The 26,915-nt window shown below is 38.4% G+C and overlaps 3 protein-coding genes and 1 long non-coding RNA gene across 8 annotated transcripts in view; 3 read left to right on the top strand and 1 right to left on the bottom strand.

Annotated features, from left to right (window-relative positions):
• Positions 1-761: 761 nt before the first annotated feature.
• On the top strand, positions 762-13,045 carry LOC137175604 (peroxisomal succinyl-coenzyme A thioesterase-like). 4 transcript variants are annotated; one of them, XM_067581383.1, is made up of 12 exons: positions 803-922; positions 1,042-1,093; positions 2,011-2,216; positions 2,355-2,454; positions 3,494-3,684; positions 3,833-3,996; positions 5,197-5,316; positions 5,497-5,579; positions 6,792-6,885; positions 8,023-8,103; positions 8,986-9,127; positions 10,053-13,045. In XM_067581383.1, exons 3-12 carry the CDS (start codon positions 2,024-2,026, stop codon positions 10,175-10,177), a joined length of 1,293 nt encoding a protein of 430 aa, XP_067437484.1. In that variant the 5' UTR covers positions 803-922; positions 1,042-1,093; positions 2,011-2,023; the 3' UTR covers positions 10,178-13,045. The 4 variants fall into 4 exon arrangements, with proteins under 4 accessions (XP_067437485.1, XP_067437484.1, XP_067437483.1 ...); XM_067581382.1 differs by having other exon boundaries at positions 822-896; XM_067581386.1 differs by lacking the exon at positions 10,053-13,045 and adding an exon at positions 9,231-10,034 and having other exon boundaries at positions 822-896.
• Positions 816-26,915, top strand: part of LOC137175603 (peroxisomal succinyl-coenzyme A thioesterase-like) — a 37,894-nt gene continuing 11,794 nt past the window's right edge. Inside the window, exons 1-2 of the mRNA XM_067581381.1 lie at positions 816-896; positions 1,042-1,093. The gene's annotated coding sequence lies outside the window, so the exon portion shown is untranslated. The remainder of the gene's footprint in view (positions 897-1,041; positions 1,094-26,915) is intronic.
• On the bottom strand, positions 3,592-19,381 carry LOC137175607 (uncharacterized). The gene is made up of 3 exons (XR_010925658.1): positions 19,302-19,381; positions 3,828-3,975; positions 3,592-3,699 (listed from the first exon to the last, which is right to left on the bottom strand). It is a non-coding gene; the product is annotated as an uncharacterized lncRNA (long non-coding RNA).
• LOC137175606 (peroxisomal succinyl-coenzyme A thioesterase-like) lies at positions 19,314-26,795 on the top strand. 2 transcript variants are annotated; one of them, XM_067581389.1, is made up of 11 exons: positions 19,314-19,403; positions 20,559-20,764; positions 20,904-21,003; positions 21,486-21,676; positions 21,825-21,988; positions 22,566-22,685; positions 22,866-22,948; positions 23,023-23,116; positions 23,956-24,036; positions 24,918-25,059; positions 25,842-26,795. In XM_067581389.1, the coding sequence occupies exons 2-11, from the start codon at positions 20,572-20,574 to the stop codon at positions 25,964-25,966; spliced, it is 1,293 nt and encodes a 430-aa protein (XP_067437490.1). In that variant the 5' UTR covers positions 19,314-19,403; positions 20,559-20,571; the 3' UTR covers positions 25,967-26,795. The 2 variants fall into 2 exon arrangements, with proteins under 2 accessions (XP_067437490.1, XP_067437491.1); XM_067581390.1 differs by lacking the exon at positions 19,314-19,403 and having other exon boundaries at positions 20,170-20,764.

Raw genomic sequence — 26,915 nt, 5'->3', positions numbered from 1 at the left:
AAAATTTATAGCGACAATGTATCAATGTGTCAGTTATTAAGTTATTAAATCAAGTATCATTGTAGACTGCAGGAAAATTACTGTGTCTCTGTTATTTAATAACCTTTGTCACCTAACTGGACAAGCTGATATTTCAGCTGTAACGATAGTGTATATGTATACGGGTGAAGACGGACAGGTGAAGGACTCAGTGTTTTCTCGGGTGTTGTTTATATATTGTAACATGTTATTTTGATGACTGCTAGACGATGATCCTACATATGTTCTTTTTATGTTGTATTATGTTATTCTGGAGCATGTGATGCAAGACAAATTTTCGTGTGAATGGACAATAAATTTTCATCTTTAATGAAGAAGAAGTTTATGCAATTTTAAGGGTTTTAACAAGATAATTATACTTTTTTGATAGAAACACATCGGACACACATTATTGTTAATATAACTTAATACATGTCTGGAGGGGTCTTTAAGTAAAAGAAAAAAATACTTGAAAAGTATTGAAAAGTAAAAGAAAATGGATTGAAAAGTAAAGGAATACTTCCTCCACCTTTGTCAAACCAATGTTTATGTACTAATTAATAAAGTCTATAATCCCAGTCACGAGCAGCACGTCTCGTGAACGCGCTTATTTCATTCCTAGTGCGCACTCCCGACAACACTGCTCTTGCCTGCGGGACAGAGACAAACCGGTGTGGGTTTCGGTGTCACTTCCATCTGCAGAAAGCGACCATTAGCTTCTTTATTGAACTTGATTCGACGTTGAAAGTTTAATTTAAGAGGAAACCGTGTGTTGAGCGTTTCTTAACCGCATCCCCTGAAGGTTGAGAGAGGACAGATATTTTTCACGTGCAGGACGTGAACGCAATGCGAACTTAAAACTCCTCATCACTACTGCTGTAAGTTATATCCTGTCTTGATCTTGGTGAGTTTATAATTATTAATCATGTTGTTGTTGTTGTTTTTTTACTTGACTCGCAGTTAAGACCAGTGAGCTGCTCAGTCGCTTGGTTTACTGCTAACTTGACGTTACTTGATTTACAGGCTAACAAGCTAACGGTTAAGGTCTCCTCGCCAACATTTAAACAAACTTGAAGTAAGTATAAGTTGTTTCTTCACCTGTCAGAATAATGAGGTGTTTTAGCTTTACCAGAAGTACACTGAGGTTAGTGAACGTTACCACACGACAACTGTAAATATCTGTCCGACCATGACGTTACCTGCCTCAGGTTACTCAAGTATCGTTACCAAACCTTGACAGTACAAGAGTTCATGGTGCATTCAAGTACACCTCGTAAACTCAGAGATCTATACTCCAATGGCCACGAAGGCTCTTTAAAACAGCAAAGTTTCTAAGTTTTTCTCATCCTCCTTTGTTGAAATACATACATCTGTCATTGCTTTGTTGTTCTTTCACAACAGTATTTGTTTTTAATGATCACATAGCAAAGCAAAAACCAATCGCCCATTTGGTGCTATACATTCCAATCTTCTAAATGACATCAAATAATCAAATCAAAGTGTTATCAGCAGTTGTTATCAGGAAACCCACACCAGCATATTCATGTACAATGAGTCTCTAGGTATCTATCCAGTTCCAGCTTCTCAAATTTGAAGATTTGCTGCTTTTATGTGTCGTACATGTGTCGTATATGTTTATCTTTGGGTTTTTGATTGTTGTTCAGACCAAACAAGATGTGTGAAGACGTTAACTTTAGCTGCAGGAAATCAGAGTGCACATTTTCTGATATGTCATAGACTAAACAATTAATTAATTATAAAAACAAGTGTCACACAGCTACTAGCATGGCTTCAAATTGTTGTTCTTGTTAACATATTCAAAGAATGTTATCCTTAGATTCACTGTGGACAGTGCTCACCTGTTGAGCCAAGCAGATACATTAATTCAGTCACAAAATAACTTTTAAAATCTATAACTGAGGACATTCCTAGTCCTTGTTACTGGCTTTAACAACCTGTGACTCGTGCTCATGTGTTTGTATTTCTCCACAGACGATTATCGACCATGTCCCAGACAATCCCTCCGATCCTCTCCGTCCTCCCCACTCGGGCTCTGGTTGATGAGAAGTTCAAGGTGTTGGTGGAGAATCTGCCTGCAGGATCTCCAGTAACTCTTCACTCCCTCCACCATTCTGAGGACAAGGACTACTGGGAGGCGTACGCCCACTACATCAGTGACCATAAAGGAACAGTGTCTGGTGGGTTCTCCTCCTCTTTATCACAAACATATTTTAAACCAAAGTTTTGCTGTCTGTCCTTAACTTCACAGCTGGTTTGCTTGTTGGATATTTTGTATGTTTTGTTTTCTTGTTGTTGACAGTCGCCTGCTTTTGTAGTTGCAGAGGATTTGAGTTTTGGCGGGACATACGCAGGAATAGAGCCCATGGGTTTGTTGTGGAGTATGCGTCCTGTCCCAGGCAGCCGAACAGGTCTCAGGTAATACATGAAGTGCTGTCTCTGTGAAACTGCAGACTGTGTGATGTCATCTGAAATCAATATCATAATTAATTGTCACATTTACCAATGTTATGTTTAAAGAAACAATTTCATATTAGATACACCTACCATATTAGATATTCAGTTACTAGCAACCCTTTTAGAAAGTCTCTGCAAAAATAGGCTCTTGTTCACATCTCTTTACTATCAAATATTCTGCATAGTTGCCTACTTAAAGTCAGCATGACAAATTGCTGGTAAGTCTTGACTTACATTGTGCTGATGTTGGACTGATAAGATCAACAGCTTTGCATTCAGTGTTAAGCTGTTTAAGCTAATGTTAGCTTCAGCTCTGAGTCCTGGAGGTCTTGATTCAGAGCTTTTAGGTTTATATGCTTAAAGTAACGATATGATGTATATGTGTAATTGAAGGTTGGGACAATGGTCATATGTTCACAAATTTTCAAATTTATCCTAAAACAATACTCAGGTGATACATGTTTTTCTTGCTGTAATCATTCTTCCTGTTCATACTGACCATTAGAAGATCCCTTCATAATGCACTTACAATGGAAGTGATGGGGGACAAAATCCACAGTCCTCCTGTGCAAAAATGTATTTAAAAGTTTATCTGAAGCTAATATGAAGCTTCAGCATCCACATGAGTCAAATCAAGTAGATCTCTTTCAACATTACAGTCTTTTTAGTGCCAAAGTTCCTCTTTTTGTTACTATACTTCCATTGCAGCTCAACATTGAAACACTGCCCAAAGAAACACAAAGAGGGAATTTGATGCTAAAAAGACTGTAAATGTGGCGGATGTCCACTTCATATGACTAACTCAGACTGCTGAAGCCTCATATAAGCTTCAAATCAACTTTGAAATACATATACAGTGAAACTTTTGATTATGTTACATTACACAAAATCAAAGACCAGTAAAATGCAGTAAAGTGCAAAGAAATGGAGGAAGCCCGGTTTGTCATTAGGTGAAGTTTGCACACTGTGAATGTTAAATGCCCTTTTCTTTACCTGTTAGGTTGAGAAAGATGGACGTCCGCAGCCCCATGCTGGTCAACATCTCGGTCTACAGCGGACACAAAGCTGAGGGCTTCAGGGAGCAGCCTCCTCTGGCCTCGGTGCTCACTGAGAGATGGTACATGGCTCCAGGGGTCCGGAGGATCGATATCAAGGAGAAAGGAGTGCGAGGGACCCTGTTTATACCTCCAGGTACGTCTGCATCATCTGAAAAAACATCTCCAGTTTATTGATCTTCAAAAAGACCTTTTTTTGTTCAATTTAGGCATAATTAAGGATCGCTATCTTTTAAAATCATTTTCTTTAGACCAAGTTTGTAATCTGTTTCTCCATGCCTCAGGTCCAGGACCCTTCCCTGGGCTGATGGATATGTGGGGAGGCGGTGGAGGGCTGTTGGAGTATCGTTCGGCCTTGTTGGCGTCCCATGGTTATGTGTCTTTGGCGCTAGAGTATTTCTCCCCCGGTGAGCTGCAGTCAGCAGACCTAGAGTTCAAATATTTTGAGGTTTGTTATTTTATTAACTGTAGAGTTTCCACTGTTTGTTTGAAGGGTATCAGTTTCTTCATTGTTGTGATATATTTTTGTATTTTGTGATTATATTCTATATTTTCTCTAAACTCTGCTGCCCTACATCCCTTCAAAGTTTAAACAACTATAGAGCTGAAACAGAAAATGTATCAGCAACTATCATAATTAAAGCTGCAAGCAGTGTTGAACGGGCCTTCGCACCCTTGCGCACATTGGGGCGCGGTGCAGTCCAAAGGCTTCTGTCACGGGCATGTAGATGTCTCCAGACCTGGGCTGACAGGTCTGACTTTACAAACATGTAAAGTTTGGTGCAGACTGGAGCATGTACAATAAAGTTATAGCAATTTCCTCTGTCATGGTGAAACATCAAATCTCAACGGTGTGAGGATGACAATTTTCTGCAGGGTGAGACATGTCTGTCTTGCTCACCCCTGTGTCATCAAAATTATGCAAGTTTTGGGCCTATTCACTTGAATTTCAATAAATAACAATAAAACATGCCTCAACCTGCAGAAAATTCTCATCCTCCCACCATTGAGATTTGATGTTTCATCATGACAGAGGAAGTTGCTATGACTTTATTGGACATGCTCCAATCTGCACCAAACTTTACATGTTTGATAAGAGTCCCGGCCTGAACACATCCACATGACAATATTCCATCAGTGATGCAAACTGGCTGAATAGCGCCCCCCATGAAATTGCAGCAAAGCAGCCCCAATAGCAGGCAAAATAGTGGACAAAGGAAGTGATGTTTATCTCCTTCTTGCACTGTATGAAAACAGCCAGGGTCTGAAGACATCTACATGCCCATGACAGAAGCCCTGCGACTGCGTCGTGGCCCGATGTGCACAGAGGCGCGAAGGCCCATTCAACGCTGCTTGCAGCTTTAATTTTATGTGATAGTCAGCAGAATTTCTTTTGGTTTTGGGCTGTTTGTTGAACAAAACAAGACATTTGAAGACATTTTTCACTATTTACTGACCCATTGATTAACTGAGAAAGTCGTCAGATTAATAGGAAAAGAAAATAAATCAGTTCTTGCAGTCCAGAACAGTGAGAACTTGGCAAGGACTTTACACACAAACTTTGCAGGTACATATGGTAAAAGTTTGAAATTGGGGTTCATCAAACATTCTTTCTTTCCTATATCTCCTGGTATCTCCTTCTGCACAGGCGGCGTTTAATATCGTCAAGGATCATCCTCAAGTGATCCCAGACAGAGTTGGACTTTTTGGTCTTTCCCTCGGGGCAGTCGTGACCATGTGTTTGGCAGCTGAGAGCACCATTACCAAGGTAACAGACACAAAATATCTTGGAGTTGCTTTTTGGTTAGCCTTGAATATGTGGTTGTTCACTGTGTGTCATGGAGGGCCGACCAACACATTTATCATCATACTAATTGGTGAAATCTATTGATGTAATCTTTTGATGGATTGAAAACTCAACAAACGTCATCACTGTGTTGTGTTTCAGCCTCGGTGTTGTGTTTGTGTCAGCGGCAGCCACATTTTTCCACGTGGGGAAACCCTCAGCGGAATCCATAAACTGATGTTCAGGTATGTGTCAGTAACATACCGTATTTTCTCTAATAGTGGCCGGGGCCTTTATTCACTTCAACTGCAGAAGGTACCAGGCCTTTATTGGAAGCAGGCTTATATCAGAGAGAGGCCTTTATTCCTAATTCCCTCTGTTTGAGTACATTTGCTCATATTTTAGTACGAAGCCTCCCTGTTTTCTGATCTGCCTCCATTTGCTCTCACATTACACAAACATTTCAATATAACTTGTGTGAAGTATGACTGGTCAAGTACAGGAGGGGAAATATGGCCAGTGTCAGTTAAAAACTAAAGGAATCTGAAGTAACGTTACGCTGCATATAAACATTAATAGCCAGTTAACAGCACAGTCAAATATCAAATATCAATCAGCTGTCTCTCGAGCTCCAAGCTAACTTTCTTCCTCCCACCTCCAGCTAGCCGTGCTCTCCTCTTGTCAGTTAACAGAGGCTCACGCTTCTGTTTTTTCCAGTATCTGATTCTTTTCGGGTCAGTGTCAAAATGTCTTGCAGCTCTCGCTCCTTAATTTTCCTCCGCATATTGCAAAACTCTCTCTTTGAATTTGACGTCAAATTTCCGTCTGGTGGGTACCATGTTCGCTCTCTACAGAGAGAGGAAAATCTAGTCACTGACACTTGCACAGGTCCTATATGGTACTTCAATTATAGCTACCGCCATCTTGTGGCACTTGTACATCTCTACAAACCAGTCACATTATATCAGGCACCAAGCGGAGGGGGACGGACGTTTCTTTTCATTTGGAAACGTTAAAAGTAAAGTTAGGCTTTGCTATCGGATTCTGAACTCATTTTAAAAAAAGACGAGAGAAGAAGAGGGAGAGGGAGCTAGAGAGTGAATGAAGAGATGGAGCTGGTAAGAAAGCAGTGAATCAGATCAATAAAAAAAATATCTAATTGTTTCACAGCAGTTACTTTCTAGAGCACAAATAAACACACCCACACCCCTGCACACCACCATACAACCCTGCAGCAGTGCGCAGCAACACCTGATTTGGTCTGAATACGTCCTCAATCCATTCTTGTTTTTTCCCTCCCCGGCCTGTATTTGGGGCCGGCCTTTATTTGTTCATGTCAACCACACCCCCGGCCATATTTGGAGACCCGGCTTTTATTAGAGAAAATACGGTAAATACAGCATACACAGTTTCACAGTTGGACTGATCTATGAATGAATTATTACTTGTGATGGCAGGAATTCTCACAAGGCACGTGTGGATGAGAACAACTATCACATATGGCGAGATTTAAATCTACCAATTACCAGTGACCTCTCTATGAAAGTGGACGTAAGTATGTTGCACTATATATTGTCTATATATAGTTTCCAATATGTCTTCTACCCACCTCTGTTATTAGGAATATAATGCCCTTTATGTGATGTTTAGCAATTGTAATATTTACCATGTTCATTTAGTGTGTTAGTATGCTAACATTTATTACAGCTGAGGCTGATGGGAACGTCATTAGTTTTGCTGTCACTGAAAATGATAATATTAGAGATAACTGCACCAGCAACTCTTTAACATTATAGGGAATTATTTGATTCAAATGACTCATTGTTTGAGCAAAGAGGTTGCCAGTTTAACTTTACGGGTAGGATTCAGTCACAAGGAGTCACATTCACCTTCAAAAATGCAAAAAAACATTTCATGTGGTTAAAGCACAGTTATTCAGTTTGCATTTATCTATAAATTAATACAGATGAATTGTACAGTGTCTGTTGTCAGCAGCTGCTTTATACTGTATGAGAAGCTTCTCCTTCAGTTCATTAAATCCCTACAGCATCTGAAGGCAGCAGGACAGTTGTGTTGACACATCTGTAGCCTCTGATCTGAGTCGACTGTATTTACCTTCATTACATCACATGCAAATAACAGCAGGCTGCTACAAATATCCTCACACACCTCTACACACATTAGTGCTATAACTCTGTATCCTGCCTGTCAGTTGTCAGCTCATTAATCCCGTGTGACTTCTTTCCAAGTTTCATTTAAAGCACGTAAGTGCCATATTTTATTCTTTAAATACATCGCTGTGCAAATGCTGCTGTCACATCAGTTACAGTTAAAACTGAAATAGTGTTGGATTAATGCAATCATATAAATGGCTTCACTAAACTATTTTTTAAATTATTTTTTTCAATCTTCATTTGTTCTATTATTAACTGTTAAAAAACTGTGTTGTTGTAGGCTGCAGATTTGAGATGTTGTGTGTTCACATCACATCACATGGCACCAGACAACAATTTGCTTTCTGTGTCTTCATTTGTTGAGTCATTGTTACCACCTGACTGCGAGACAAATGTCCCCTCAAGGACAGTAAAGTTAAAGTTCTGCGCCCAACACCTATCACTTTGTATGATAAAAAAACAACTTATAATGGTTCATTCTAAATAACTCCAGTTTGTGTTGATGCTTTGTTAGGTGAGAAGAATAAACTGTCCAATGTTGTTGGTCAACGGTCATGACGATCAGAACACACCCGCAGTGGAGTCTGCTGAGGATGTGAGTACACACACACACACACACACACACACACACACACACACACACACTAGACAGTGTTTACAGTTATGTCTGCACTTGATAATGATGATATTGTATGCATGCTTCTCCTGACCTTGACCTTTGGTTGTGTTTATTACCCTTAACTGATTTTGGTGTTTGGTGCTGTGACTTGCATTTACCAGAAGGGAGCAGCATTGTGACGTCTGGTCACATAAATACAGTATTTACAATGTCAGGTCACTGGACATTCATAAGCTTTACATCATGTTCACACTGAGCTTTGAAGAACTGGTTTCAAATACTTCATACAGATGGAATGAGCTGCAGAAAACTTTGAAACTAAACTCTCTTGTTTCACTTAGAGATTTTAAAAGGATACTAATACTCAAGTATTTGCAATCCCACATGTAACTGTTTTAATTAATGTGAAAATGTCAAATGTGTGTGTGTCCACTCTTAAACTGTGTATGTTTATTCTTGTACACAGGTCTCTCTTGAAAAAGAAATCCTAATCTTAATCAGACCACCTGTTTAAATAAAGCATTAAATGAATAAATCATCATTTGTCAAATTAGGATGCTCATGCAAATTGAAGAAAAGGATCATGCTGCCTCATCACATTTTGTTATTTTTTCATTGCAACTAATTGTTCATAAAACAAAGAAAATTACGTCTTAAATCAGATAATGTCACCCTAGGGCTGCAGCTATCTTTTGCCACAACAACAAGTCCAAATATATTTAAATCCATCTTTACAGAGCTGAAAAATAAAGGCTCATATCACATCTAATAACTCAGTTACCTGTGTATGAAGAAATAGGGCCTCTGGTTAAATATGTCCACCTAGCACAATACATTTGTTTGATCTTTGACCCCCAGGTCGCCCAGATGATGCATACAGCAGGGAACGATCACCTGCTGACCAGACTACATTACCCTGACACTGGACATCTGATTGAGCCGCCCTACTCGCCTCACTTCAGAGCTACTAACTTCATAATGGAAAGCACAAAAGCCAAAGGTGAGTTCTACTTGCACACAAGGAGGTGACTATACTATACATTATACTAACAAAACATTCACATTTTATCAGAGAACCAAATGATGATTTCTTTCATTATCAGATGAAATGCATCAGAAACACGTGATACTGTTAAAGTGGAATTTCAGCAAGGAAACTTAGCTGCAAGCGTGCAAGAAATATCAGGGTGGCAGCTCACCGTCGTCCCTGTGTAGGCAGATCAATCCGTCTTAAAGGGTCCTTGAATGATCATTTGTTGGCAAGTAGCTCAGAATGTGATCAGAAGATGATTTAATGAAGAAGTTGAATTTGCATGAAAGTTAAATTGATTTCATGGAGCAGAGGATTGTGGCTTTTCCAAAGTTGGAAAATGTCTGTCATCTGTAAAACTGGACAACATTAAAAAGTTTACGTTTTTTAGGTTATAATTGTTATTTTAATGGCATTTGATGACTGTATTTTCACTGTATAACTGATTCTACAGGATCTCCTTGACAAATTTCTTTACAAACCCTCTTAAAAAGTGAAATCCTTTACATATATTACAATGATAAACATGAGTTTCTAAGTGAGGTCCCACAAGGAAATAATTTCTGCAGCAATTTTCACACTTGCGCCACTTTAGGCAGTGAGTCTACAGTACAACTTTTACTACAGTAAGTTATTGCTGTTGTTTCAAATGTGTTTTGTGTCTTCAACTGAATTTAAACCTGTATTAACTGAAGCAGAATGTATCTGCTGGGGACTGGTGTGACAGAATGACACTCAGAATTACAGGACTTTGCAGCCCTGATGTCAATGTACTTTATTCTGCCTTATACATCCAATAGAATCCTCCAGCTGCGTTGATTTAAGGTTTTAATAATCTGTATTTTCTGACTGTTTTAGCAGAATCTTCTCTCAAATATAACATTGTGTGTTGCAGTGATTGTAATGTGGGGAGGACAAACCAAACCCCATTCAGACGCTCAGGAGGACTCCTGGAGGAAGATCTTGGCTTTTCTGCAGCAGCATCTTTACTCCACTTCGAGTCCCAAAGCCAAGATGTGAATGATTACATAAGCTCAGATAGACCCCAAATAACTGCTGGAAAATTATATATACTACATCTGACTACATGGTACTGGGTACTCTCTGTATTGATCATGTGCCTTTTGATGTGATTACTTGAAGTGCACAAAATATGTACTCTTGAATTAGCAGAGAAGCTTGTTTTTTGGGGTCAAATTGTGCCTCTATTTTCATTATTTGTGTCCACAAAGCCATAATTCTGAACGAGACAGACTGAATGAGTATTATTACTAGGGCTGCAACTAATCTGTCAAGTATTTTCTCAGTTAATCGATTAGTCGTTGGGTTTAATGCATGTCTGAGGGGATAATAACAGATAAGGCAGCAGAGTTTGAGATTTGCACATTATTTATTACAGTGCTTCAAAACCTTGTTACTTGACACAAAAACATGGAGGAGACTTTAATTAACTCAGGGATTTTGATTTAAAATAATATAAAAAAACTAGGGCTCGTACATTTTTGTTATTATTCTTAAAGGTGCAGTGTTTAGAATTTAGTGGCATATAGCAGAGCAGACTTGGCAGAAATTGAATATAATAGTCATAAGTATGTTTTAATTAGTGTACAATCACCTGAAAATAAGTTTGTGTGGCCGCCATAGGTTCTCCTACACGCTTGGAAGGGGAGGAGAGGGGGTATTCTGTTGGTTGCAAACTGCATCCTCACCACTAGGTGCCACTAAATACTAAACACTGGTCCTTTAAAAATGGTCAGTAACAGAAAGCTACTATAGTGGCTATTTACTAGTAGTATAGCTAGTATATCATGGTCAGATTCTTTCATCAGATAGTTAATGATTTAAATCAAATTTTGGCTAATTTTTGACAGTGTATTATATGTAGGCAAGATTATTGTACGACTGTGTTTAGACAACATTTAACATTTCATTAAGAAGTTTCTTTTGTTGCTTTGTAGAAAAAACATTCATATTCCCTAAAGTATTATATAAATTATTGTTTTGGTATTGGTACCTAAATTCTGGTAAAATATCGAACTATACCTATTTACTCAAGAAGGAAGCAGTCAAGTACATTGACTGCTAACATTTGCAAGCTAACAATTTGGTAGCTAACTTTGTAGCCATCTTTATTCCGAAAAATGATCCGATCCATGACCCAAATCCGTGATACGATCCAAACTTTGAGTTTTGTGATCCGTTGCACCCCTACTGTTAACATGTCAGCTTTGTAGACTATATTTTGTATGTCGTGCACATAGATGAGAGTGTGTAAGTCATGTATTTGATACATGCATTAATACTTTCTGATGTGAACCTACACTTTTAGATCTGTGAATGTTTTTAGTGTTCAGTCTTTCTAGTATTCAGCACTGATCTGTTCCTGTATCACATTATAAGCTTTGTGCTACTTTATATATTTCTGTATACTAAGAAAATACATAGGAAACACGTGTAAATCATGTGATATCTTGTCTGCTTTTGATGAGAACATAAATCTGTTGTCACAATAGAACAATACCATAAATTTGAATTTCACTTTGTTGGTAAAATCACACATCTGAACCACGCCATGGCTAAAATGAGCTCTTCTTTTGCCCCCCACCCCTCAGATTTTATCAGGTGGGGGACAATGATATAGTTTGATGCGGTATGTTGGTTTTCCTCCTGTCCTCCCCAGTTTTTTGAGTCACCGGCCGCCACTGGTGTGAGGGCTGAATGCAGCTCATTTTTGTAGGATACAGCAGAAAGGTCTATATACATACACTACATTATACACAAACTTTGTATGGTGGTGTTATTATCATTTATTTTACAATAATTATAGGTCTTATATTTATAATTCAGTAGTGGGGATGACCTATGAGGGGAAGGGAAAAAATGGAGTGAGGGTGACAGTTTAGTGATAAAGTGCTGTAGAAAAATACCATCAAAACTAAAATTTGTAGCTCTGTACTGCAGTTTTTCCTTTATTAGGGCCCAAGCACCTAGCAGTTCACTCACACTCTCCATTCAAATATATGAGTATTTTTCTGTGTCCAGCTGCAGCTACTTATTGCACACCTGACAGTACACATTTCAATCAAACTTTGACCAGGTCATGTGGGTCAAAAGTTTTTTTAAAAATAGACTTGATGAAAATTAGGAAATTAATTTGTTTTACACACAAACTCATCAAGAGTTTTCAATTTACTAATTGAAATTCAAGTGAATTGGCCCAAAACTTGCATCATTTTGATGACACAGTTGTGAGCAAGACAGACATGTCTCACCCTTCAGAAAATTCTCACACCGTTGAGATTTGATGTTTCACCATGACAGAGGAAGTTGTTATAACTTTATTGTAAATGCTCCAGTCTGCACCAAACTTCTCCCGGCCTGAACATGTCTACATGACAATATTCCATCAGTGATGCAAACTGGCTGAATAGCGCCCCCTACGAAATTTCAGCGAAGCAGCCCCAGCAGCAGGCAAAATAACGGACAAAAAAAGTGATGTTTATCTCCTTCTTACACTATCATTGAGTTCGATAGCTTGATGCCATGCTAGCAACTTAGAGTGTGTGCAATTGTGAGCAATTAGTAAACCAGATTTCATTGATTAGCTGAGATGTGGGCATTGATTCAGAGGTAGGATTCTGAAGGGAAGAAAGTATTGATAAACCTATAAAGAGCTGATAAGCTATACTGTTCTGTTGTCAGTCCAAAAGATTCATATCACTTCAAACTGACAATGAATGTACTTAACATGTCATATCAAATGCTAGTCATATCAATCTAGTCTGATTGTTTTGGTGCAGTTGTCATTCCTTTTATAATTTATTCAGATGAATTAATGTGCCTCTAACAAGTGTATTGATTTTTGAAATAAAAATAATTTAAGTCAAAGATCTGTAATGAATGTAGTGGTTTCTCAGTATCAGTTCAAGAATTTTATTCAGAAAATTTTAGTTACTTTTCAGATGAAGATTTGACACAATGAATATAATGAGCTTTTACAATACAACACAGTGTTGGAGATGAAACCAGTGGTTTCAAACCTTTGGCTTTTGACATCTGAAGAAGCTATACTGTTTGTGGTGGTGTTGGCTCACAGAACATCTAATGTGGTGCACATTTAAACACAGAATCCAGGAAGCCGTTCCAACACTTACATAGGATAGGATACATAGGATTAAACTCAGGTATATGGGTTCTCTCTTTGTTCTGCCTGGAATACTTTGGAGGGAAAAGAGGGAGTTACAGGCCTGAGGGGCAGAGTTATATAATCTTGCAGGAGTGGACTAGTCAGGGGTTGCAGTCTATGTGATGATTCAGGTGGGGTGGAGACGTGTGATTTAACAGTCGCCCCTTCAATGGTACATTTGATAAATCACAGGTTAGTTCTTGGAGTCAGATTCAACTGGTGAAAGAATTACAAGTCGGGCTACTGTTCAAATAAACCTCTTCTTTTTAGATGTGACCTCCACAGTTCGGGTCCTTCCATCATGACTGGGTATGAGGCGTGACACTTTCCTACAAGCCATAGTCCTCTAGGTAGTTGGGGGTCCATTCACAAGCCTACTGTTCCTTCCTTCGAATTCTAAGTGTCATTTTGCCATTTATTCTGTACCTGTAGGTTGTGAAGGAAGTTTTTGATGAAGCATTACCAAAACCGATCAGCTAGTGTTTGACTGCATCTCCATCCAAGCAAGTTGGTATCTGCATCGACAGCCTGTGGAAGCCAAGCATCTCTCTGCCCCATGAGAAGGAGATTTGGGGTAATAGGGTCATATTGTGAAGCCAGCACTTTGTACAATTTCTCATGGTTAGAGTTTGGTAGGAAACAGGTCTGTCTATAGCCCAAGGTACCAGAGACACAATGCCAACTTAGGGTCCTAGTGCACCCTCTACAGGATCTGTCTGGTTCTGATTATGCCAGATTTCAGCAACATCTGATTTGGCCGGTCCTGCATTGAGTTTTGCAACAAAACCAGACTGATTTAGTTAGGTGATCTTGTTGTTATAGATGTCAGCCAATTCAGGGTTTTCTTCAAGTTTGCACTCAGATCGGTGGAGAAGGGGCATTCGGTTCGGTTCTATAGGTGTGATGAGAATTGGATTGTCTGATCCAATGAGGATGTGTGGCTGAACTTTAGAGAAGGAGCTCTGTGAAAGACCATGTAAATGTGGGTAGCATTGCTTGAGTTTATCAGTAGGATAGCTCTGCTTAACAGCAGAAAGTGCTGTCAATGGAAAATTTTCTCTCAGGGAATGAGGCAGCAGATATTTGGAGGTTTACAGTTCTCCCTTCTAGTGTCTATGTCTGCTGTCTCACTGTGCGCAGCTTAAGCTTTTCTGGCTCTCCCTCCAGACCAAGATACTTAGCAGCACCTGGTAGCGACATTGTACGCTCAGATCCATCAACTAAGATGGCATAGGTATCAAATGTCTTATTCTTGTTGCAAAGTCTTACTTTGACTACTACTGATGTCCTGATGCAGTGTGTCCATGTGACTTTAGACCATAAGACTTCTGGTCAGCCCTGTGGAGAATGATAGCTGATGGAAACTTGAATCTTGGACTTCTGTCTTTCCTCTGAATTTGGGGTACACCGATTTGAAGATTGCTGATCTGTGCTACAACTGCTTGACATTGCACCTCTCCTTCAAGCCATGCAGAAAAGTCCACTAGGTTACTGTGAGCATTAGGAGAGGCTGAGTGGGCATGTCTGGCAAAGTTAGAAACTAGCTCTACAGGGAGTTTACTGAACAATAGCTTAACATGTGAAGCACAGGCTGGTTGTGCAGCACCTTCTCCTGATCTGAGTGATTGTAGCATGCTCACTAATGACCTTGCTCTAACAGCAAAGTTTTGAAACCCCTCGGCATCTCCATAAGCCATTTTAGGGAGATTTAATATGGTCTGTATCTCCTTCAGGGCCAGTTGATGTGGTTGACTATACTGTCGCTCTAAGGCTGCCAGTGCCTTGGTGAAAGGTTGTGGGTCATGGGCATAGGAAAGTGCAATATGGCAAGCAGAGAGGAGACATAGATGATCCAATAGGATATGATATGTGTGCAGTACCGGGTCCTCTACTGGTAGAAGGTTAGTGATAGCCATCCTCACTCCAGTTAGCTGTGGGTAATTGAAACTGGAGCTGGCTGGGACACAAGGTACTGGGGTTGAGGCTGCTGCACAGGTTGCTTAGGTACATGCTGAAACTGGTATGAAGCTAATTTGCTTGGATGGTAAGCAGATGGCTCTGAACTGGTTGATGAAACTTGAGATGTAGAGATAAGTGGAGGTTGTATTGCATATAATGGGAGTAGAGTCCCCTGAACTGGTGGTAAATGACTGTGAGGACCATAGACTGCTTGAGCTGTGCTAACCCCTCGGGATAACCCCTCCAGCAGCTACAACAGGAACATGCTGCTCTAACACTGATGCTTCAGTATTAAAAACCTAATGATGTCTTATATAATAATATATCAGTCAGAGGGACCAAACCACTACTTTTACTGCAATACTTTAACTACATCAAGCTTATACTTATGTACTTCTACTAAAGTAGGATTTTTCATGCAGGACTTGTAATGGAGTATATTAACATTGCTATATTGGTACTTTTACTGTAGTAAAGGATCTGAGTACTTCTTCCACCACTGGTGGTTAGTAGGCTATTTATAGTTTAAACATTTCAAACATCATGGAATTAAAAAGTTCTTTACTGAACAAAACTACATTATAGTAGTTGGTTGAAATTAGGATATATATTTAAATTTCAGGTATTGTTTTGTGGAAATAAGATATCATTTCCTTTTGAGGAAGAACCAAAGCGTCAATAACCACTGATCTAAGATTAATGTTCTGTAATTAATACAATATTTCATTGGTTGCAAGAAAACTTGATTTGTAGCCAAAATTAACAAACTGGAAGAACAGAGGTACAGTATCTTCAGGTGAGGTTTCAAGATGTTTTACAGCAGATAGTTGGTTCAAACAAGTGAGCACATTACCTACAGGTATAATATTATATATTTATATATTATATATATATATTATATATTTATTTTCTTGGAAAATTTATAGTGAAAATCTATCTAAATGTGTCAATTTTAAATATTAATTTTAGTCTCAATTTAATAACAATAAAATTAAATGTAAAAACCTGTTTAATCAGAGCTAAAATTATGACACAAGTCCTGTTTTATAATGGATAAGTAACATACACTAAGAGTTGTGGTGAAGTGCTGATCACTGGAAGTAGACTTGAGAATAGGAAAAAAATGTTGCATACTTTGGCTCCATATTAATTTCTCTTTTATTCAGATAACGTTTTGGCCCTCAGGCCTTCTTCAAGATAAACAATCACTATCATGAACAATCATCTTGAAGAAGGCCTGAGGGCCACTCATAAATGTGTTTTTCTTCTTGTTCCTACAGTTGAATGTTTGAGCTTCTCTGTGCAGAATGACGTATGTGCAGAGTTTGATACTAGAAGACTATTTTCACATTCATCTGCTGAAAGTGGAAAGGTTTTCTGTGGTCATTAAAAAACTAATTTTAAGGGTCTGGCTAATGCGCATGATTTGTGACATCACAACTAGTGTGGGGCCCATTGTGGTCCAATATTCAATTTATACAAGTGTGATGTGGAAACTTGAAGCCTCCAGTGCACAAACACTGAGAATGGGCTTTACAGGGAAGTAGGAGACATCTTGTGTCCAGCAGGAAAACATCTGAAATGAAATATATTTGCAGATTCATAGATTTTGGAATTTTTAGATTTAATTTTTGGATGTGGGATATGTGTATATGTGTGCATGACAAGGGACAAGTGAAGACGGACAGGTGAAGGACTCAGTGTTGTTTATATTGCATCATGTTATTTTGATGACTGCTAGATGGTCATACAGAGGTTCTTTTATGTTGTATTATGTTTTTCTGATAATTGTTGGAGCATTTGATGTAAGACAAATGTTCGTTTGAACGGACAATTAAGTTTTATCTTATCTTTAATGAGGGAGAAGGAGTATACGACAGTGCAGGACAGAAACAAACCAGTGTGGCTTAAGGTGTCACTGCCATTTGAACGCGAGCATCTGAGCTTCTTTAATGACTCGATATTTAAAGTTTAACTTGAAAGAGGATTAATTGTGTGTTTAGTGTTTCTTACCCACATTCCTGAGGACTGAAAGAGGACAGCTATCTTTCATATGCAGGACGTGAACGCAACGCAACCTTAATTCACCTGCACTCATCGCTACTGCTGTATATTTTCGCTTAATATTGGTAAATGTGTAATTATTAAATATCAGCTCGGTGGACTGCTAACCTACAGGCTCGCAAACTAACGGTCAAAGTCTCCTCGCCAAGATCGCAACAAAGTAAAGTTTGACTTCAGTTGTTTCTTCACCTGCCAGGATGATTTGGGTGTTTTAGCTTAAGGAGAGGTGCACTGAGGTAAGTGTACTTTACTACACGACAAGTGTAAGTATTTGCCCGACCATACCTTCCTTAGATCATTCTATAGAATGTATAAACAGGGCTAGTTTGTTACAAGGACAGTCAGTAGTGTAGTGTCTATAATGTGAGTTCCTGGATATAAAGTGTCCATCTGCAATTTTCTGTAACGGTCCCAGTAATATTTTCTGGCAAAGGGTACTGAAGTAGTATATCACATGTAATGGTTAAGCTACGTTTGAGTGAAAAAAAAAAAAAAGTTATAAATGCAGGTGAAGGACTTTTACTTGTAATGGAGTATTTTTACATTGCTGTATTGGTACTTTTACTGTAGTAAAGGATCTGAGTACTTCTTCCACCACTGGTGGTTAGTAGGCTATTTATAGTTTAAACACTTCAAACATCATGGAATTAAAGAGTTCTTTACTGGACTAAACTACATTATAGTAGTTGGTTGAAATAATGATATATATTTAAATTCCAGGTGTTGTTTTGTGGATATAAGACATCAGTTCATTTTGAAGAAGAACCAAAGCGTCAATAACCGCTGATCTAAGATGAATGTTCTGTAATTCATTAGTTGCAGAAAAATTGATGTGTAGCCAAAATCAACAACCTGAGGTTTGAGGTCTAAAGATGTCTTACAGCAGATAGTTGGTTTAAACAGAATAGCACATTACCAACTGGTTATTATATATTTATTTTCTTGTAACATTTATAGTGACAATGTATCAATGTGTCATTATTATTATTAATTATTAAGTTATTAAATCAAGTATTATTGTATTAATATTTTAATGATCGTGAATCCGGTGTAGAAGTGTATCCAACTGATCAGTTTTGTGATGCACTATTGACCCCGTCTATTGACCTTTATATGTTGTAACCACATTGTTCTGTTTTTAGGTAAGATATCTCGCACCACGGTTTGTGTAGGCAAATTAATGTGTCGTCTGTTAGGAAATAAGAAATAGAAAAGGTTATCTGAAGTGCATTATACACAGTGACCCTGATTATAAGAAGTGATAGGTGGAAAGTGGGACTAAATGCAAAACCTGGAAACTGAACAAGACAGACATGACACTATATATGGAACTGTTATTGATTATCTTACAGGAAACAGGTGTCTGCAGACTGAGAGGTGTGACTGCACACGAGGCGCTTGTGTTGACAGTTGTGTTGGATGAGATTGAGAGTATAAAGTGTATGTCTGAGTTGTTTAAGGTGCTTCCCTTGCTGAAGAGCTTTGGGGTTATTCTGATAATTGCTGGAGCATGTGATGCAAGACAAATTTTCGTGTGAATGGACAATACATTTTCATTTTTCATGAAGGAGAAGGAGTTTATGTAATTTTAAGGGTTTTAACAAGATAATTACCGTATACTTTTTTGATAAAAACTCATCAGACACACATTATTGTTAATATAACTTAATACATGTCTGGAGGGATCTTTAAGTAAAGTCTTCCACCTTTGTCAAACACGCCATTGTTTATATATAAATTAATAAAGTCAATAATCCCAGTCATGAGCGCTTATTTCACTCCTTGTGCGCATTCCAGAGAGAGACAGAGACAAACCAGTGTGGGATTCGGTGTCACTGCCATCTGCAGAAAGCGACCATTAGCTTCATTCTTAAACTTGACTCGATGTTGACAGTTTAATTTAAGAGGATTTACTGTGTGTTGAGCGTTTCTTACCCGCATTCCCTGAAGGCTGAGAGAGGACAGATATCTTTCGCATGCAGGACGTGAACGCAACACGAACTCATCACTACTACTGTATATATTTTCTTGATTTTGGTGAGTTTATAATTATTATTAACCAGGTTGGTTTTTTTTTTTTTTTTTACTTAACTCCTGGTTTAGACCAGTGAGCTGCTCGGACGTTTTGAGGACTGCTAACTTACTTAATTTACAGGCTAACTAGCTAACGGTTAAGGTCTCCTCGTCGAGATTTAAACAAACTTGAAGTAAAGTTTATCTTCAGTTGTTTCTTCACCTGTCAGAGGTGAGGTGTTTTAGCTTTACGAGAGGTAAACTGAGGTTAGTGAACGTTACCACACGACAACTGTGAATATCTGTCCGACCATGACGTTACCTGCCTCAGGTTATTCAAGTAACGTTACCAAACTATGACAGTAAACGAAGACTTCATGGTGCATTCAAGTAGACCTCGTAAACTCAGAGATCTATACTCAAATGGCCACGAAGGCTCTTTAAAACAGCAAAGTTTCTATTTTTTCTTATTTTCCTTTGTTGAAATACATACATCTGTCATTACTTTGTTGTTCTTTCACTACAGTATTTGTTTTTAATGATCACATAGCAAAGCAAAAACCAATTGCCCATTCAGTGTTAGAGATTCCAATCTTCAAAATTACATCAAATAATCAAATCAAAGTGTTATCAGCAGTTATCAGGAAACTCACACCAGCATATTCATGTACAATGAGTCTCTAGGTATCTTAAGTTGTTTTACTGCAGCATTTTTAATAATTAGATTAAAGATGAAAGAAGAAATGTAAAAAAATTATCCGGTTCCAGCTTCTCAAATTTGAATATTTGCTGCTTTTATGTGTCGCATATGTGTCGTATATGTTTATCTTTTGGTTTTGGATTGTTGTTCAGACCAAACAAGATATGTGAAGACGTCAGCTTTAGCTGCAGGAAATCAGAACACACATTTTCTGACATGTCATAGACTAAACAATTAATTAATTATAAAAACAAGTGTCACACAGCTGCTAGCATGGCTTCAGATAGTTGTTCTTGTTAACATATTTGAAGCATGTTATCTTTGGATTCACTGTGGACAGTGGTCACCTGTCAAGCCAAGTAGATACAGTAATTCAGTCACAAATGACTTTTAAAATCCATAACTGAGGACATTCCTAGTCCTTGTTACTGGCTTTAACAACCTGTGACTCGTGCTCATGTGTTTGCATTTCTCCACAGACGATTATCGACCATGTCCCAGACTAACCCTCCGATCCTCTCCGTCCTCCCCATTCGGGCTCTGGTCGATGAGAAGTTCGAGGTGTTGGTGGAGAATCTGCCTGCAGGATCTCCAGTAACTCTTCACGCCCTCCACCATTCCGAGGACAAGGACTACTGGGAGGCCTATGCCCACTACATCAGTGACCACAGAGGAACAGTGTCTGGTGGGTTCTCCTCCTCTTTATCACAAACATATTTTAAACCAAAGTTTTGCTGTCTGTCCTTAACTTCACAGCTGGTTTGCTTGTTGGATATTTTGTATGTTTTCGTTTTCTTGTTGTTGACAGTCGACTGCTTTTGTAGTTGCAGAGGATTTGAGTTTTGGCGGGACATACACAGGAAAAGAGCCCATGGGTTTGTTGTGGAGTATGCGTCCTGTCCCAGGCAGCCGAACAGGTCTCAGGTAATACATGCAGTGCTTTCTCTGTGAAACTGCAGACTGTGTGATGTCATCTGAAATCAATATCATAATTAATTGTCTTATTTACCATTGCTATGTTTAAAGAAACAACTTCTTATTTGATACACCTGTGCAGACCTGTGCACACCTGTGTTAAAGTCTTTTTAGTGCCAAAGTCCCTCTTTTTGTTAGTACACTTCCACCACAGCTCATTAGGAAAACACTATTTGGGAATTTGATGCTAAAAAGACTGTAAATGTGGCAGATGTCCACTTGATATGACTAACTCAGACTGCTGAAGCCTCATATAAGCTTCAAATCAACTTTGAAATACATATACAGTGAAACTTTTGATTATGTTACATTACACAAAATCAAAGACCAGTAAAATACAGTAAAGTGCAAAGAAATGGAGGAAGCCCGGTTTGTCATTAGGTGAAGTTTGCACACTGTGAATGTTAAATGCCCTTTTCTTTACCTGTTAGGTTGAGAAAGATGGACGTTCGCAGCCCCATGCTGGTCAACATCTCGGTCTACAGTGGACACATAGCTGAGGGCTTCAGGGAGCAGCCTCCTCTGGCCTCGGTGCTCACTGAGAGATGGTACATGGCTCCAGGGGTCCGGAGGATCGATATCAAGGAGAAAGGAGTGCGAGGGACCCTGTTTATACCTCCAGGTACGTCTGCATCATCTGAAAAAATATCTCCAGTTTATTGATCTTCAAAAAGACCTTTTTTTGTTTAATTTAGGCATAATCAAGGATCGCTGTCTTTTAAAATCGTTTTCCTTAGACCAAGTTTGTAATCTGTTTCTCCATGCCTCAGGTCCAGGACCCTTCCCTGGGCTGATGGATATGTGGGGAGGCAGTGGAGGGCTGTTGGAGTATCGTGCAGCCTTGCTGGCGTCCCATGGTTATGTGTCTTTGGCGCTAGAGTATTTCTCCCCCGGTGAGCTGCAGTCAGCAGAGCTAGAGTTCAAATATTTTGAGGTTTGTTATTTTATTAACTGTAGAGTTTCCACTGTTTGTTTGAAGGGTATCAGTTTCTTCATTGTTGTGATATATTTCTGTATTTTGTGATTATATTCTATATTTTCTCTCTGCTGCCCTACATCCCTTCAAAGTTTAAACAACTATAGAGCTGAAACAGAAAATCTATCAGCATCTACCGTAATAATTAATACTATTAATAGCTTAAGTAATATATGAAGCAAAAATCCCAACATTCTCTTTTTCCAGCGTCTCAGTTGTGAGATTTATTTTATTTTATGTGATAGTCAGCAGAATTTCTTTTGGTTTTGGGCTGTTTGTTGAACAAAACAAGACATTTGAGGACATTTTTTCACTATTTACTGACCAATTGATTGACTGAGAAAGTCGTCAGATTAATAGGAAAAGAAAATAAAGCAGTTCTTGCAGTCCTAAGTCGATAAAAAAAATGAAAACAGTGAGAACTTGGCAAGGACTTTACACACAAACTTTGCAGGTACATATGGTAAAAGTTTGAAATTTGGGTTCATCAAACATTCTTTCTTTTCTTTATCTCCCGGTATCTCCTTCTGCACAGGCGGCGTTTAATATCATCAAGGATCATCCTCAAGTGATCCCAGACAGAGTTGGACTTTTTGGTCTTTGCCTCGGGGCAGTCGTGACCATGTATTTGGCAGCTGAAAGCACCATTACCAAGGTAACAGACGCAAAAAATCTTGGAGTTGCTTTTTCGTTAGCCTTGAATATGTGGTTGTTCACTGCATGTCATGGAGGGCCGACCAACACTTTTATCATCATACTAATCGGTGAAATCCATTGATGTAATCCTTTGTTGGATTGAAAACTCAACAAACATCATCATTGTGTTGTGTTTCAGCCTCGGTGTTGTGTTTGTGTCAGCGGCAACCACTTTTATCCACGTGGGGAAACCCTCAGCGGAATGCATAAAGCAATGATGAGGTATGTGTCAGTAATATAAATACAGCACAGACAGTTGGACTGATCTATGAATGAATTATTACTTGTGATGGCAGGAATTCTCACAAGGCACGTATGGATGAGAACGACCATTATATAGTGCGAGATGTAACTCTACCAATTACCAGTGACCTCTCTATGAAAGTGGACGTAAGTATGTTGCTCTATTTATTGGTTTCATTGAAGTCTCCAACACATCTGCTACCCACCTCTGTTATTAGGAATATAATGCCCTTTATGTGATGTTTAGCAAGTGTAATATTTACCACGTTCATTTAGTGTGTTAGTATGCTAACATTTATTACAGCTGAGGCTGATGGGAACATCATTAGTTTTGCTGTCACTGAAAATGATAATATTAGAGATAACTGCACCAGCAACTCTTTAACATTATAGGGAATTATTTGATTCAAATGACTCATTGTTTGAGCAAAAAGGTTGCCAGTTTAACTTTAAGGGTAGGAGTAAAGTAAAAGTTGTGCGCCCAACACCTACCACTTTGTACAATTTCAAAAAAACAAAAAAACCCCAAAAAACATCAACATATAGTGGTTCATTCTAACTAACTCCAGTTGTTTGTTGTGGTTGATGCTTTGTTAGGTGAGAAAAATAAACTGTCCAATGTTGTTGGTCAATAGAAATAGTGTCGGATTAATGCCATCATATAAATGGCTTCACTAAACTATTTTTTAAATTATTTTTTTCAATCTTCATTTGTTCTATTATTAACTGTTAAAAAACTGTGTTGTTGTAGGCTGCAGATTTGAGATGTTGTGTGTTCACATCACATCACATGGCACCAGACAACAATTTGCTTTCTGTGTCTTCATTTGTTGAGTCATTGTTACCACCTGACTGCGAGACAAATGTCCCCTCAAGGACAGTACAGTTAAAGTTCTGCGCCCAACACCTACCACTTTGTATGATAAAAAAACAACTTATAATGGTTCATTCTAACTAACTCCAGTTTGTGTTGATGCTTTTGTTAGGTGAGAAAAATAAACTGTCCAATGTTGCTGGTCAACGGTCATGACGATCAGAACACACCCGCAGTGGAGTCTGCTGAGGATGTGAGTACACACACACACACACACACACACACACACACACACACACACACACACTAGACAGTGTTTACAGTTATGTCTGCACTTGATGATGATGATATTGTATGCATGCTTCTCCTGACCTTGACCTTTGGTTGTGTTTATTACACTTAACTGATTTTGGTGCTTGGTGCTGTGACTCGCATTTACCAGAAGGGAGCAGCATTGTGACGTCTGGTCACATAAATACAGTATTTACAATGTCAGGTCACTGGACATTCATAAGCTTTACATCATGTTCACACTGAGCTTTGAAGAACTGGTTTCAAATACTTCATACAGATGGAATGAGCTGCAGAAAACTTTGAAACTAAACTCTCATTTCACTTGAAGATTTGAAAAGTCTACTAATACTCATATATTTGCAATCCCACATGTAACTGTTTTAATTAATGTGAAAATGTCAAACGTTTGTGTGTCTTACCATGCTTAAAGTGTGTATGTTTATTCTTGTACACAGGTCTCTCTTGAAAAAGAAATCCTAATCTTAATCAGACCACCTGTTTAAATAAAGCATTAAATGAATAAATCATCATTTGTCCAATCAGGATGCTCGTGCAAATTGAAGAAGAGGATCATGTTACCTCATCAGATTTTGTTACTTTTTCATTGCAACTAATTGTTCATAAAACAAAGAAAATTACGTCTTAAATCAGATAATGTCACCCTAGGGCTGCAGCTATCTTTTGCCACGACAACAAGTCCAAATATATTTAAATCCATCTTCACAGAGCTGAAAATAAAGGCTCATATCACATCTAATAACTCAGTTACCTGTGTATGAAGAAATAGGGCCTCTGGTTAAATATTTCCACTTAGCACAATACTTGATCTTTGACCCCCAGATTGCCCAGATGATGCATGCAGCAGGGAAGGAGCACCTGCTGACCAGACTACATTACCCTGACACTGGACATCTGATTGAGCCGCCCTACTCGCCTCACTTCAGAGCTACTAAGTTCATAACGGACAGCACAAAAGCCAAAGGTGAGTTCTACTTGCACACAAGGAGGTGACTATACTAAACATTATACTAACAAAACATTCACATTTTATCAGAGAACCAAATGATGATTTCTTTCATTATCAGATGAGAGGTCCCTGAGTGATCATTTGTTGGCAAGCAGCTCAGAATGTAATCAGAACATAATTTAATGAAGATTTATGAAAGTTAAATTGATTTCATGGAGCAGAGGATTGTGGCTTTTCCAAAGTTGGAAAATGTCTGTCATCTGTAAAACTGGACAACATTAAAAAGTTTACGTTTTTTAGGTTATAATTATTATTTTAATGGCATTTGATGACTGTATTTTCACTGTATAACTGATTCTACAGGATCTCCTTGACAAATTTCTTTGGAAAAGCTGTGAAATCCTTTACATACATTACAATGATAAAAGTGAGTTTCCAAGTGAGGTCCCACAAGGAAAATAATAGCTGCAGCAATTTTAACATTTGTGCCACTTTAGGCAGTGAGTCTACAACACAGTTTTTACTACAGTAAGTTATTGCTGTTGTTTCAAATGTGTTTTGCATCTTCAACTGAACTTAAACCTGCATTAACTGAAGCAGAATGTATCTGCTGGGGACTGGTGTGACAGAATGACACTCAGAATTACAGGACTTTGCAGCCCTGGTGTCAATGTACTTTATTCTGCCTTATACATCCAATAAAAGCCTACAGCTGCGTTTATTTAAGGTTTTAATAATCTGTATTTTCAGACTGTTTTAGCAGAATCTTCTCTCAGATACAACATTGTGTGTTGCAGTGATTTTACTGTGGGGAGGACAAACCAAACCCCATTCAGACGCTCAGGAGGACTCCTGGAGGAAGATCTTGGCTTTTCTGCAGCAGCATCTTTACTCCACTTCAATTCCCAAAGCCAAGATGTGAATGATTACATAAGCTCAGATAGACCCCAAATAACTGCTGGAAAATTATATATACTACACCTGACTACATGGTACTGGGTACTCTCTGTATTGATCATGTGCCTTTTGATGTGATTAATTGAAGTGCACAAAACATATACTCTTGAATTAGCAGAGAAGTTTGTTTTTTGGGTCAAATTGTGCCTCTATTTTCATTATTTGTGCCCACAAAGCCATAATTCTGAATGAGACAGCCTGAATGAGTATTATTACTAGGGCTGCAACTACTCTGTCAAGTATTTCTCAGTTAACTGATTAGTCGTTGGGTTTATAAAATGTCAGAAAATGGTCAAAAATGTCGATCACCATTTCCCAAAGCCCAAGATGCAACCTGAAATGTGTTGTTTTGTCTCAACCAACAGTCCACAACCCAAAGATATTCAGTTTACTGCCATAGAGGGCTAAAGAAACAAGAAAATGTTCATATTTAAGAAGCTCGGACAAAAGAATTTTAACATTGTTTCTTAAAAAATGACTCAAAACAATTAAGCCTATTGTAAATATAGTTGGTCATTATTGTTCTGTCTATCAACTAATCGATTAATTGACTAATCATTGCAGCTCTAATTATTACAACTCAATTATTCAGTCTCACATAGTTCTTGTTAGATGTTTTTTAACCAATCACTAGTGATTAGTATTCAGCTGCTGTGATGTAATTTCCAGGTGTGTTAACAAACGTATTTTACAAATTGATTGTTAAAAGTCCCCCTCCACTCAAAAATGTGTTTTCCTTCTTGTTCCTTCAATTGTGGAAAGTTTTTCTGTGCTCATTAAAAATCTGATTTTAAGGGTCGGGCTAATGCGCATGATTTGTGACATCACAACTAGTGTGGGGCCCACTGTGGTCCAATTTTCAATTTATACATGTGTGATGTGGAAACTTGAAGCCTCCAGTGCACAAACACTGA

The sequence above is a fragment of the Thunnus thynnus genome, chromosome 23, assembly GCF_963924715.1.
Source record: "Thunnus thynnus chromosome 23, fThuThy2.1, whole genome shotgun sequence".
NCBI classification, from domain to species: domain Eukaryota; kingdom Metazoa; phylum Chordata; class Actinopteri; order Scombriformes; family Scombridae; genus Thunnus; species Thunnus thynnus.
Note: the sequence above shows the minus strand (reverse complement) of the source record. Positions and strands in the feature narration are given on the sequence as shown.